Source organism: Verticillium nonalfalfae (genome assembly GCF_003724135.2).
Source record: "Verticillium nonalfalfae strain VnAa140/NRRL 66861 chromosome Unknown scaffold_25, whole genome shotgun sequence".
In the NCBI taxonomy this organism is placed as follows: Eukaryota; Fungi; Ascomycota; class Sordariomycetes; order Glomerellales; family Plectosphaerellaceae; genus Verticillium; species Verticillium nonalfalfae.
Genome location: NW_021167250.1, coordinates 143,209 through 156,662, shown reverse-complemented (window position 1 = coordinate 156,662; position 13,454 = coordinate 143,209). Strand labels below are relative to the sequence as shown.

At 58.4% G+C, this 13,454-nt stretch overlaps 7 protein-coding genes across 7 annotated transcripts; 4 read left to right on the top strand and 3 right to left on the bottom strand.

Moving 5' to 3' along the window:
* Window positions 1–594: 594 nt before the first annotated feature.
* On the top strand, window positions 595–2,110 carry SPT3_1 (Transcription initiation protein spt3; the record flags this gene model as incomplete). The annotated part of the gene is made up of 3 exons (XM_028638644.1): window positions 595–604; window positions 1,036–1,193; window positions 1,250–2,110. The coding sequence occupies 3 exons, from the start codon at window positions 595–597 to the stop codon at window positions 2,108–2,110; spliced, it is 1,029 nt and encodes a 342-aa protein (XP_028496762.1).
* Window positions 2,111–2,677: 567 nt separating this feature from the next.
* Window positions 2,678–4,353, bottom strand: D7B24_004474 (uncharacterized protein; the record flags this gene model as incomplete). Its single annotated transcript, XM_028638643.1, has 2 exons — window positions 2,678–3,067; window positions 3,136–4,353. The coding sequence occupies 2 exons, from the start codon at window positions 4,351–4,353 to the stop codon at window positions 2,678–2,680; spliced, it is 1,608 nt and encodes a 535-aa protein (XP_028496761.1).
* Window positions 4,354–5,554: 1,201 nt separating this feature from the next.
* On the top strand, window positions 5,555–6,909 carry D7B24_004473 (uncharacterized protein; the record flags this gene model as incomplete). Its single annotated transcript, XM_028638642.1, has 3 exons — window positions 5,555–5,607; window positions 5,666–6,652; window positions 6,717–6,909. 3 exons carry the CDS (start codon window positions 5,555–5,557, stop codon window positions 6,907–6,909), a joined length of 1,233 nt encoding a protein of 410 aa, XP_028496760.1.
* A 615-nt stretch (window positions 6,910–7,524) lies between these two features.
* D7B24_004472 (uncharacterized protein) lies at window positions 7,525–8,313 on the top strand (the record flags this gene model as incomplete). Its single annotated transcript, XM_028638641.1, has 2 exons — window positions 7,525–8,076; window positions 8,134–8,313. The coding sequence occupies 2 exons, from the start codon at window positions 7,525–7,527 to the stop codon at window positions 8,311–8,313; spliced, it is 732 nt and encodes a 243-aa protein (XP_028496759.1).
* A 148-nt stretch (window positions 8,314–8,461) lies between these two features.
* On the bottom strand, window positions 8,462–9,409 carry D7B24_004471 (uncharacterized protein; the record flags this gene model as incomplete). The annotated part of the gene is made up of 1 exon (XM_028638640.1): window positions 8,462–9,409. One exon carries the CDS (start codon window positions 9,407–9,409, stop codon window positions 8,462–8,464), a length of 948 nt encoding a protein of 315 aa, XP_028496758.1.
* A 1,772-nt stretch (window positions 9,410–11,181) lies between these two features.
* Window positions 11,182–12,498, top strand: SUB2_3 (Suppressor of the cold-sensitive snRNP biogenesis mutant brr1-1; the record flags this gene model as incomplete). Its single annotated transcript, XM_028638639.1, has 4 exons — window positions 11,182–11,973; window positions 12,033–12,135; window positions 12,188–12,277; window positions 12,338–12,498. 4 exons carry the CDS (start codon window positions 11,182–11,184, stop codon window positions 12,496–12,498), a joined length of 1,146 nt encoding a protein of 381 aa, XP_028496757.1.
* Window positions 12,499–12,775: 277 nt separating this feature from the next.
* D7B24_004469 (uncharacterized protein) lies at window positions 12,776–13,216 on the bottom strand (the record flags this gene model as incomplete). The annotated part of the gene is made up of 1 exon (XM_028638638.1): window positions 12,776–13,216. The coding sequence occupies one exon, from the start codon at window positions 13,214–13,216 to the stop codon at window positions 12,776–12,778; it is 441 nt and encodes a 146-aa protein (XP_028496756.1).
* Between the last annotated feature and the right edge of the window lie 238 nt (window positions 13,217–13,454).

Genomic DNA, 13,454 nt, shown 5'->3' with positions numbered 1-13,454 from the left:
CATGATGCCGCGCTTTGGATTGAATGGATGGAATGGTCCTTGGCTGGATGAGAGATCGTAGCCTTGATATTCGTATTTTCGTCGCGGGTTGATGGAATCTTGGCAGAAGGAGCTTGGCTTTGATGAACTCGTCATTTGATGAACTCTGCATTTCGAGCAACGTGTACCTGCGTGAGCAGGCCATGGCCTCCTCTGCAGCATTGCAGAAACAGGCAGCAAGAGAGGCCAGCCAAAGCAGCTGGTTGAGGACGAGAGACAGAAGGCCAGTGTATCGAGCTCATGGCGAAGCAAGATGCCGCCAGGGTATCGTGCTCAAGGCTGCAGGCGAATATCGGAGCAAAGAGGCAAGGACTGGTGACTGCCGATGGTCTCGAGGTGCCGAGCCGAGATGGTCATGGCCGACGAACTGCGCCTCTTCGGTTCCCATGAGCGCACATCGGTCGCCAGGCGAGGATTCTGTCGAAGTCCTGTGTCCTGTCGAAAAGGAGGATGGAAATGCGGACAGGCTGCTTTATCGTTGACAGAGACCAAGACGCCAGGACACACAAGTGGAGCAACAGCTGCAGTCACCATTGGTGCAGGCCGCGACGAATCATGGATCCGCGTGCGTGGGTTAGGGTTGGTCCAGTCAGACGAGCCTCTGCCATCCGAAGCAAGGCCAATCCCCAACTCCCTTCACTCCACCATCTTTCGCTCTCTCAACCGGGGACCCTGACAGTTCGTGATACAGTGCACATCGCTTCTTCGCACTTATACGTGCCCTTCATGCTCTATAAATGGATCTCAACGACTTTGTTTCTTCACACGAAGGGGACATGGGGTGGATAGATGGCTCGCATCTGAAGCTTGCCTCTATGTCCACTTGCCTCTGTATTCATCCAGCAATTTTCAAGCCTGCCTCTTCCCCTTCATCGTTCATGTCCATCTCGTACTTGCGTGTATTCATTGGCCTCAGAACCACCCATGATCCCGATAGTCCAACCTATCCTCCCTCCCCGTGACACCATGGCCAATTCCAGCCCTCAATTCAAACAGGAGATCCAGCAGGTGATCCCTTCGAGAAGCACCCCTATCTTCCAGTCAGTCCACTCACATCCGCGCAGATGATGTACATTGCCGGCGAGACCCAGGACACCTCCGACGAGACGACAACCCTCATTGAGAGCATCATTCACGGCCAAGTCGTCCACATGGTCCGTCTCTCCTAAACACTTCCTCACAGCTAACACCAGCTGCTCACTCCACCCAGCTCACCACAGCCAACGACCTTGCTTTGCGCCGCGGCGCCCGCCTCTTCACCGTCGCAGACCTCATCTTCCAGTTCCGCCACAACACGCCCCGCGTCGACCGCCTGCGCACCTTTCTCACCTGGAAGGCCATCCGCAAAACCGTCAAGGATGCCGACGACAAGGACGCCCTCGCCGCCGCCGACGACGAGCCAGACGTCGACGACGGCGCCGGCGCCGGCGCCATCAAGGCCATCCCCGCCGTCCACCTGCCCTGGGACCTCGCCTCCTTCTTCGCCGAGCAGCCGCCCGACTCGGACGACGCCGCGACGGCCACGGCCGCCGACGCCCTAACGAGCGGCGCCTCGCTCGAGAAGCTGCGCCGCGACGACGAGCGCACGCGCACCATGACCGTCGACGAGTACGCCACCTGGTCCGAGTACCGCCACGCCTCCTTCACCTGGCGCAAGGTCAAGCGCTTCCGCGCCTGGGCCGGCCTCGGCGTCATCGCCGACCACCGCGCCGGCGACGACGTGCTCGACGTGCTCGGCTTCGTCACCTCCGAGATGGTCAAGCGCCTGACGGCCGAGGCCATGGCCGTGCAGGCGCGCGAGGGCCTCGGTGTCCACGTCGTCGCCGTGGCGGCGGCGACGGCGACGGCGACGGCGGCGCGGGAGAAAACGACGGCGGGGGGGCTGTTTGGCGGCGCGCGCGGGGAGAGGGAGGCCGTCGCGGCGCGCCATGTGCGCGTTGCTTTCCAGAGGCTGCAGTGCGTGCCGAAGAAGAGGAGGGCCCTGCTCGTTGGGACGAGGCTTCCGAGGAGGGAGGAGCTGCAGCTGGTGAGATGGCTTTCTGCTGTGATGTCTGGTGTTTGGCTAACGTGAGCGCAGATCTGAGCAGACATGCACGACTCGTATCTGCGTGTTTGATTCAGGATCTCTGTGACACCATTTTTTTACTTGACCCATTTCTTCTCTGTGTCAAATCACTAGGAAAGCGAATAAGGAGGAAGGGGGGAAAAGGGGGGAGGGGTTCATACAACCTCTCCCTGAGGAGCCCGGTCAAAGTTGCTGATGGGAGATGCAAAGTGCCATTTGCCCAAATTGACCTTCTTATAGTGAGAGAGAAAAGAAGCATGTGTAGACCAGAGTCGTAATCAAGCCATTCTATATAAATGTACACAAATTTCATCCTAACAAGTAGTACTATCGGGCCATCGTGGAAAAACCTGGTCTTATGGCGGCAGTATTGTACTCTGCGACTTGACTTTCCATGCTAATCTGCAGCCAACGGTGTGATCAAGGGTGCGATGAAAATAAATATGGAATCAAATTGCCATTCATACAGTCGTAAAGTTCCATCAGCACACTCTGTCCGCGGCAACTGATGCCGCCGATGACAGCCGCCTCGTACCCAACCCATGCGGTCCAATGCCGGCCACAACGAGCCTCTCACTGCTTATCCCCGTTGCCGTCATTGATGCCCTCCCTCAAAATCTCGATCTGCTTCTGGATCTCGACCCAGAGCACCAACTTATCGAGCCCGTCGCCCGCGTCATCACTCACCACGACCCACGCATCGGCCGACGCCCCGCTCGTCCGCCTCTCGCCGGCCCCGGTGCCCCTCCGCGCCAGCGCCAGCAGCGCCGCGACGAACGCCTCCTGGATGTACGCAAAGCTGAACTTGTCCGTGATCTCGGCAATGGCGCGGCACAGACGATCCGGGAACTCAATCTCCTTGTTGCTCTTGAGCTTAGCCTGCCAGAAGCGGCAGTACGCCTCGCGCTGGTCGACGTTGGGGTCCGGGAAGAGGTACTTCCTGTCGAAGCGGGAGGGGCGTTTCTGTGTTTTGTCAGTCGGGGGTCTTTACCTACGAAGAGGGAATCGCGAAGGGGGAGGGGGAGACTGACGGCAATGCCCGGGTCGAGGCGGTCGAGGTGGTTCGTGCTGGCAATGATAAAGATGCCGTCGTTGGACTTGAGCCCGTCGACCTCGTTGAGGAAGTAGCTGCGCACCTCGTCGGTGATGATGGTGTCAATATCCTCGAGGACGAGGTAGCAGGGCGCAAATTCGCGGGCCTTGTTGAAGATCTGCGAGATGGCGAACGACGGCCCGCTCCACGAGTCGAGGCTGCGGACGTAGAGGGTCGGGACGTAGGGGTCCAGGGACTGCAGCATGCGCATCGTGGCCTTGATGGTGATGGTCTTGCCGTTGCCGGGCGGGCCGTGGTAGATGATGCCGCGCTTCCAGGGGACGCGCAGCTTCTCGTACGTGTCGTGGCTGTTGAAGAAGGAGAGATGGTCGTTGATGAGGGCCTCCTTCATGCTCTCGTCGAGGATGACATTTTCCCACCTGGCCGACTGCACGCTGTCCCACAACTCGGCCGACCTCTGCCACCAGCCGCCGTCGAAGACGAGGATCTCGTTGCGCACCTCGGAGCACCAGGCGCTGACGGTCCTGACGAGGGCATCGGCGTTGTGACGCTGGGGCGTCAGAATGTACCAGTTTCGAGAGGCGCCCCATGGATCGGTACCGTCACGACCGTCGACGAAGTAGAGGATGAATTCATGGCCCTCCCATTTGTATAGGAAACGGCCGTACAGCATTTGTTCGGCGATGAAGCCGACCGAGCCATTCAACCGGCGAAAGGGGGGCACATAGAACGTCCATTCGAGCGAATTGGGCAGGGAACTGTTGTCCTCGAGCGGGATGACTGATGCGTTGCCCTGGGCTGCGAACGAAAGGAGGTCAAAGGCATCGCCTGTGAGCATGGGCACGGGCACGACCGTGAGCGACAGGTTGGGATACTCATCAGACAGCGAGCGGGTGATGAGGGCATCCGTGTTGATACGTGTGCCCATCGAATGGTCAAAGTACTGCCTGGTTGCGGGATCACTGTGCTTCTCAGATCGTGGAGCCGGCGTCGGCGCCGGCGGCGGGACTGGAGAGCGTGACGTGCTCGCCTGGGACGGGCTGGCGTGCTTCAGAGCGCCGCAGAGAGTCGGTCGAACGGCAGTATCGCCGCCTGTGGCATGAAGACGCTCAAAGTGCTTGCGCAGCTGGACAATGTTGGCTGGCAGCGGTCCATTGAAGGATCCGTTCAGAGGACTGTTGGCAATTGGATCCATGACGGGCCACGGAGAACGGACTCGACGGATGGGAGATGCAAGTAAACAGTTTGTCAATTGATGATGAAGCTCAAAGATGCACAGTTCAATGGCGGGGAGATGGTGTGAGAGATGAAGATGGAAGGATTTATGAAGAGGACAAATGCTGGTGCCTGATGGAAGGACGAGGCAAGGGCGGCCAGGAGAGGGGAGGGGGGTTGGTCGTGTCTGAGGTCAACGTGAGCCGACTGCGCCGCCCGAGAGGCACAGCTGTGGCTCAGGCGGGACATTTGCGCTGATCGGCGGGAAGCACAGGCTACGGTGCGCTGAAACAGCGATTCGGAAGAAGGCCTCAATGTGACGATGGAAGGGAGACAGGCACTTGAACGATGGACATTCTACCTAATCTGACTGGTCAAAATATCTTGGGCGTGTCATTTGTCTACAGATACCCGAAGCTTTCGAGGTGGTGACACGCATCTTGACCATGCCTTTGGCCAAATCCTAGGTTTAACGAGAGGGTGTCGCATAAGGTACGAAACAGCTGCGTTGAATATGGAGAGAGCCAAGGGGGAGTAGTCTGAGTTTGTATCAGGGTATCAGGCAAGTCTGCCACATTGATTAGTACTATATGCGCAAATTGGTGTCCGGGCAGGTATCCCTGGCGATGTATGGCTTTACGGATACTGTCTCATCGAGTCCGGTTCGGCTTTTTGAAGCAGCCATTTCCTTGGGAGAACCGTCCACGCAGATGCTTTCATGCCACTGTCTCCCTTCCAGACCCAATTCAAAATGATTTCTCACGTTCTCGCAGTCAATTGCGGGAGTAGCATAGCGTGGAGGTTCATGCCAATGCTAGGAAATGGAATCGATGGCTTTCCGAATCAACGAAACAGGAGGCTCCATGCCGACCTTTATTTCATGGTCGGGCGAAACGTATTGCTCTTTGAATTATATTGAGCATACTGCGTATATGGACTTGTAACTCTGTTCCTTCCTGAACCATTGTGAACAGTGAATCACTTTGGAGCGCCCTACGATGAGAAGGATCACATTCACTTCTAGTGTACCGTCAGTGAATGCGTACTTCCTCTTTCATTCACTGGCCTCCAGTCCAGTCTTATACTCTATAAATCAAACCCCCAAACCTGGTTTTTTAGTAAACTTGGAAAATTGACCAACGCACAATACTATCAACTCGCAGAGCCAAGACACACCCAACATGGCTTCCATCACTGGCCTGGATATCTCGGGCAATGCCCTCGTGGCCTTTTGGTAAGCTGACCTGCCAGCATTCGTGATTTTCACATTTCCAAGTATGCTGACAACCCAGCCTCTGGGACATGCTTGAGCGCAACCTTGCCACAGCTTATGCCTGGCGTTGCCAGCCTTTTGAGCTTGCCGAGAACCCCACCTTTGTCCCTTCGGACGTGAGCATTGTGATCGCAACCATCCAGCCGGACGATTCTTTCACCCGTGCACTGCGTCTCTGGCTCGAAAATAAGCCTAAAGAGATCATCATCGTCACCATCACGCGCGACTTGGAGGCTGTCAAGGAGCTGGTATCTGGTCTCGAGCACGGACAGGCCATCATTCAGACCCTGGCGATCAATCACGCGAACCAACGAGAGCAGCAAATTCATGGCATCAAGATGACCACTGGTAAAATCATCCTCCTGGCCGACGACGATACATTCTGCACCAGCTCGGAAGTTGTACCTTGCCTTCTTGCTCCTCTCGAAAATCCCCGCATCGGCGCCGTGGGAGGCAAACAGCTTGCTGACATTCCGCTCGAACGTCGCAATGCCGCCATCTCGACGCCTTGGGAGGCCATCTCTGTCTTTGGCCTCGACACCTTCCACAACACGTCCGCCGCCCGGTTCGGCGCCGACGAGGATACCTGGGTGCTCGTCGGCCGCGCTCAGGCTATCCGCGGCGATATCCTTCGCGATCCCGCCTTCCTTCGCGGTTTCATCAACGAGACGTGGCGCGGCGTTCCCATCCGCACGGGCAACGACGCCTTCATCACACGCTGGGTGGTTGCGCAGGGCTGGAAGATGGCGTACCAGGTCGCTGATGGCGCTGAGGTGCACACGATCCCGCTGATTGACCGGACCGTCATGCGTCAGCGGGCTCGCTGGCTGCGCAACTCGCACATGTTCTTCTCGTCGGCTCTCCTTTGGGCCCCTGGCTTTTCGGAGATGCGCCGCAAGACTCTCTACAAGGCCAGGAAGATGCTGGAGCGGGTGTTTCGCCCTTTGATTACTCTGGTGCATTTCGGAGTGTGGCTTCAAGCTTGCAAGACGCACCCTCATCTCTGGTAAGTGGACCCAAACACATGGAGCGAGGTGAACTTCGAGGAGCGCCGAGGCTAACAGTGGCAGGCTTGTCATCACGGCATGGTATGCGTTCCTCTATTACCAGCCGTACCGTAGCTTTGCCGTGAAATACCCCTGGATGAAGCGTCATGTCTGGGCTTTGTTCCTCATGGACACGGTGGGTAGCCTGTTGGTCGAGCTTTATGCGTGGCTCACCATCAGCAATGATACTTGGATGACAAAGGAGGACAACGCTTAAAGGTAGCACGGACTCCATAGATCACGATCGTGAGCTTCAAAGTGGCGCCTAGAGGAAGATCAAAACGCAGAAGCATTCATGGAAGACGATTCAGTTCAGAGCAGGCGCGACGAGGAAAAGCGCTTTAGACAGCAGACATTGATAACCGCCTTGGAAGAAAATCTCCGCGTCAATCAAGTACTTGTTGACAATCATGGCAGTGATTGTACATGGATATCTAGGTCCCATGGGCGACAAGGCTGCGGCGCAAGGTCCATGATGTGACGTCACGGCCCAGCATGTCCTGGCCGTGTTTCTTACGCGGCCGCGGAGCAAAGGTCCACAGACAACAGCAGCGAGCCACTGCTGACCTCTGCGTCTCTCGAATCAACTGGCTGGAGACAAATCCCACGTCCAGGATTTCCGAAGAACGTGAGGTTATAATATGGAGATATGACCTCAGCTGTCAGGCACTACGGCATGGCACCGTCATAGCTCGACCCCAGGGACCGCGACTCCGAGATTCTACCTGGGCTTGCTGGGGTATTTGATGATCTGGTCTCACCCTTTGCAAAGCGAATTCTTCGATCACCAAACCATCTTTTCATTCCTGCAAGATACTCGTCCAAGTTCAATATGTCAAACTTCAATAACACAGCCGCTCCCGTCCCCGGCGCCACCGGCTACAACGACCCCGCCGGCACCCACGGACCCCACCACTCCCGCATCGGCAACGCCATCGATCCCCGCGTCGACTCGGACCGCGACGGTCGCGCCGCCACCAACTCTTCCGTGCCCGCGACCGGCTACGAGAACCAGACTCCGCGATATGAGAACCAGCCTGTTGGCAACCGTGGCGTGACGGGCTACGATGATCCCACCGGCACTCATGGACCCCATGCCACAAGGGCTGGCAACGTCGCGGATCCACGCATCGATTCTGACCGCGACGGTCGCACGACAGCGAACACATCTATTCCTGCGACGGGAATCAGGGGCCCGAACACACAGAGCGTGTCGGGCGGGACCACTACGACGCATGGACCGGCCGGCATCTGCCATGGCCCGACGAGCGCTGCCGCTGGCACCACTGCGGGAACCACTGCCGGCACGCACGCCACGGTGGACGACGGCCACAAGAAGGGGGGTCTCAAGGAGAGCGTCAAGGGTGTGGTTGCCCAAGGTCACGTCAGTATATCCCCAGCGTTGAACCGTATATAGAAAGCGACTGACAGCGATCGGCAGGGCATGGGCGAATCGGTCCGCGGCCATTTTAATGCTGGTGTCGATGGATTGCTTGGCGACAAGGAGGGCCAACGCAAGGATGCTGCCGTTGCGGCCGGCGGCGAGCGCGAGTTTGCGCGCAAAGACTTCGAGCACAAGGGAACGATGGATAAGTCGCTGGGACCCGGGCCGAACCACTGAGTGCGCGTGCTGTTGGTGTGTAGCAAAGTTCTCTTGATATCCAATTTCATATGTCCTGACTCTGCAAAGATGTGCTATGTACAGGCAGTGTACAGATGGTGTGTCAGTATGTTACAATAATAAAGTATGGACAGGACCAGGGCACGAGTCATCGATCCCAATCCCACGAGCCTAATATCCATCCCCGGCACGCAGCACACGCGACCAGTGCTTCGACCAGCGACAGCTCCATGCCGGACTCTACCTCCAGCTGCCCCTCGACCTCAGAAGCCAGCTTTCTTCCCGTGTCTCCGTCTCGCCACACCAGGTTAGCCCCTTTCTTTTCCACGGTGAAGAGAACTCGACGGCGCCACTCCTCATCGGGCTTGTATCCCCATCTCGTCATTTTCGCTCTCGCAGCGTCGAGCGCCGCCTGTGACTGCGGTGTGACATGCCAAAATCGACACGTGCCGGAGCGCGCCACGTCCGCCAGCTCAATGTGGCCCGGCAGCGTGCCGGCTTTGCAGCCTCTGATCTCGGGGTTGTGCCGCACAGGGGTAAAGCGGTGCAGGGCGTTGACGTTGGTCGCCTCGTAGAGCGTGAGATCGTGGTCATAGTCTGGGGCCGAGGCTGAGGCCGAGACGACGCGGCGGAGGCAAGATGAGGATGCAGCTGGAGACGTCCACGCAGGTACAGAAGGGCGAGGTGGACTTGAAGGCCCGCCGATCGAGATACGGCGGCTCTCGGAGGGAGTGAGGCGGCGCAGGCTGAGCTTGAATGGTTTGCCGAGGCTGGAGATGACCTGGCTCAGCTGGAAACGGGGGGCAGCGGGTTCGTGGCCGAGGCAGTGCTTGGAGGAGACGAAAGGGGGGTGAAAGGCGTAGATGCGGGCTTCAGGGTCGCAGCGACGGTAGGAAGGCGGGAGCGTCAAGCCAGCGGCCGTCTCCTTGCACAGCGACTCAGTTTCAGCGTCGGACACCGCAGAGAGGAGCGAGTCGACGCGAGACCTGCTCCGGAAGAGGTCAGGCGGTGTCGAACCAGTGATGGCGGGCACGAGCTCGGTGGTGCGATGGTCGGCATAGGTGGGTAGGGCTTCAGAAGCCTCTGATGTGTCCATGGTAAGGATATACGATGATTTGAGAGTTACTGGTGGGCCTTTTCGTTGCTTATTCGTTCAACAGGTGCTTTTGGCGGGATCATCGCCAATGCCAATGTGACGGCCAAGTTGGTTGCACAGAGATCACTCAATGGGCACAGAAACCGCCGGCTTTGAAAGCATGGCAAGAGATTTGTACACTGTCTGTTCAGTAGCTTGGCATGTGCCTGTGCCAAGTAACGAAACAGGTCGTGCCGTGCATCTGGATCGAAAGTACAGGCTCGGGCCGAAGATGCGAGTCAACGATCCTGGCTTGAGGGTCGGACAGTGCCAGCCGCTGCCTTCGATGAGGCTAAATCAGAGGATAAGCTCTCAGATAGGTATGAGACGTGTAGATACTGTCCGACGATGGAATTAGATGATCATCTTCAGATTCCTGAGCTGAAGCCAAGTGATGACGATGATCTGGGACAGTTGACGGCGGGGTGGCGGGGTAGCTCGGTTTACGGCATATGCATCCTATGCCCTTTTGGTGTCTATACCGCTTATAAGGACATTCTCCTCTCGTGTCCATCCATTCCTCTCGTCAACGCTCCAAGCGGCATCCCTCCTCTTGCTTTTCCGTCATCCCATTATTGCTCGGGACGATCCGCGTGACGTGAGAGCACCGAAGCTGAAACTGAACTCTGAGTCGACTGGGTCTCCATGCGCCATCCGACCTGCCCAGGCCTTGCCACTTGACGCATTCGCAGACACAGCCGAAGAGAGTCCACTTGTCTTGTACGACACACCTTCTCTGACCATGCCCATCACGGCGAGTATTGACGAACATCTCGGCACCAAAAGGACAGCATCATGCCAGGTGCAACATGATCGACGGCGAAGCGTCTGACTCGATTCATCAAGCCTCTCTCGCCATCACATGCATTGTATGGCAGGTCGTCAAAACTCGGTTGACGCTACTCGCCCACCGAAGCTCAGCCCTCCCGTTTCACAGCGTCGTTGCACAGCCATGCCAATCGAGAGCTTCCGCCCACGCAGCCCAACGCCTCCCTAAACTCTATTCAGCACAACATGTCATATGCAGCCCTCCGCCTCCCAGAGCTGGACCCGGCCCCCCTCCCCAAAGCCTAGATCCGAAAACAAACGAGAAGCCAGTCCCAGGCATGGCCTGCAAACGTACTTCTTCGGCTCACCATTTCATCTGCCGACTGTGCATCTCAGCCGCGGAGGTGGAGGGAGCTTCGATTGGACGTCCTCAAACCGTGCATACTAGTCTCATCACAGCTTCGGTGGGAGTGCGGGCTGTACTGTAGAAGTAGGGGCAAGGAACGTGAGCCGACTGGAGAGGCTGTGGTACGCGCCCGTCGCCCACGGAACACACCTACCCCGCGTCTGGCCGTGAGCACGCTCGTCGAGGCTGCTCAGCTGCTTGCTCAGCATCCCACGATGTGACTTTGGCGTCTGGCTGTGGACGGGTGCAGCGAGGCCCATGGCTGGCTGAATGAAGGCTTCAGAGCATGTCTGAATGCAACCTGCTGAAGAGAGCGCCGTTGCATGCCTGTGGCGTCTGAGGGCTTGTGACAGTGACTGTTGTCTGGGCGGTGGCATATGACGTGAAGAAAAAGCAAAGCAACGTGATCGACGATGGGTATAAAGACCAGTCCCATGGGCTGTTGAAAAAGACCTGTTGAGAAGCTGGTGAAGCATCAGATTCAACTTGAGCATAGAAACAGCTAACCGCGCTTACATCCATACACCACTACGCAAGACCACCACCCTCCAATATCACCATGTCAGGAGAGACCATCCCAGGCGAGTGGCTCGTCACCCTCAAGCCCTATGCCAACGAGTCCATCGACTCGGAGCACACTTCCCTCCTGAGCACCCGCACCGCCGACCCGGACACGCACTTCAACTGCGATGTGCAGTGCCACTTTGCCCTGCCCGAGCTGCGCGGCTACAGCGCAAAGTTCGACGACGCCACGCGCGCCGAGGTCGAGGCCCTGCCCGAGGTCCAGGCCGTCGAGCCGCTGCAGGTATACCGCCACTGCGCCGCCGCCGGCGCGACGGCCGTGCAGTCCAACGCGCCCTGGGGCCTGGCGCGCATCTCGCAGCGGGGCCGCGTGTCGCCCGCGGGACCGTGGGAGTACAAGTACGACGCCAACGCCGGCGCCGGCACCGTGGCGTACATCCTCGACACGGGCATCCGCGACACGCACGACGAGTTCGAGGGGCGGGCGTCCAAGGGCCCGACGTTCTCGCAGGGGCGGCCGGCGAGCGACGAGGACCGCGACGGCCACGGCACCCACGTCGCCGGCACCATCGGCGGCAAGACGTACGGCGTGGCGAAGAAGGCCGAGCTCGTGGGCGTCAAGGTCTTCAACGACGACCCGCAGCCCGGCGCGACGAATGCCGACATTATCCGGGCGCTCGAGTGGGTCGTGGACCAGGTCAAGTCGCACGGCAAGCCTTCGGTCGTCAACATGAGCCTTGGCGGCGGCGCTTCGGCGGCGCTTGATGCGGCCGTGGCTTCGACTGTCAGGGCTGGCATCGTGGTTGTTGTCGCCGCTGGCAACGACGGCGTGAGTAGAACCCAGAGTGATGAGCGTAGTGCGTCTGGACGCTGACATGTTCCGAACAGCGACCTTCTGATCGCGGGTCACCAGCTCGGGAGCCCCTGGCCATTACCGTTGGAGCGTCCGACGTCAAGGATGCTGGGGCGAATTTCACGAGCTGGGGCAAGAGTGCGTAGTTTGGCATATCGTGATCATGAGAAAAGGTGCTGACATGGACCAGTTGTCGACATCTTCGCGCCTGGCGTGGATATCAAGTCTTCGTGGAACACTGGCGATGATGCCGTGGAATCTCTCAACGGGACATCGATGGGTACGTCTCCTTACCAATGCCTGGGGGATTTTAATCAAGAAACCTCTAACCTTTCTCCAGCGTCGCCTCACGTTGCTGGCGCCGTCTGTTACCTTTTGAGCCAGAAGAGAGTGGAACCCCTGCTTGTGATGCCACAGCTGCTGGGCTGGGCGGACAAGAACAAACTGACAGGGCTCAGAGAGCGGACCATTGACGCGCTGCTCGTAGTGTCAGACAATTAACTATCGACGACGTGCTGTTCAAACTGTGGTATCAGGGCATAAACGACCAGCGAAGGGAAGGGGGGTTTTGGAATGCCGCGGCAAGGTGCTCTGGCTTGGTCGATTTTTTGATCGTGACGCAGTGTGCAGATCTATAGTCGCTCTCGCCCCGAAATCGCAACGCTTTCCTGAACTCTTGTGTCTTCGTTCTTCTCCAGCATGTGATGCGTCCTTCCTCACGCCCAAAGATGTGCCTGAAGATGCCAACGCCCCCTCTAGTCTGTTCCCTCCTTTGGTATCAACCCCGGCCTCCGTTGTAATCCGCACCGCCCGCCTTGCGCAACCTCTTGACGATGTCTTGCAGGTCGAGATCGCTCTTGTCGCTCGCGTTCACCTGGATGCTGTGGTGCGCCAGGACGCGGCCGACTTCGCCGGCCTCGATGCTGACGCGGGCTTTTCGCATGACCTTTGTGTTCTCGCCGATCCAGACAATGAGGGCGAACTTGACGCGGGTGCTCTCCGAGTCGTTGGCATACTCGACGCGGACGTAGCCGTACTGCACCTGGTCGTCCTGCAGCTCGGCAGCGAGGGCCGTGACGTCGCCAGTGCCCGTCTTGGTGAGGGTGAGGTCTTTCGAGGTCGGCGAGGGGTTCGAGACGAGGAGCCAGGTGATCTCGTCCTTGTCGGAACGGACGGCGTCGTAGGCGGCGGCGACCTCGGGGGAGCTGACACCGGACATGATGAACGAGGTGGACGTGTTCGTGGAGAGCAAGCCAGGTGCCGAGCAAAAAGGGACTCAATCGCAGCGTGGCCAAGGGGATTCTCGGTATGCGGGCGACTCGGCCAAGGTAGGGGGGGGGGTTGCGGTGAGGCACAAGAGCGGCGCGGGGTGGCATCGATCTAGAATCGCCTCTTCAGGGTCGAAAATGGTCCATTGGGGGGGTCAATTGAGCGTTGCCCCACACGCGCCCCGCGAT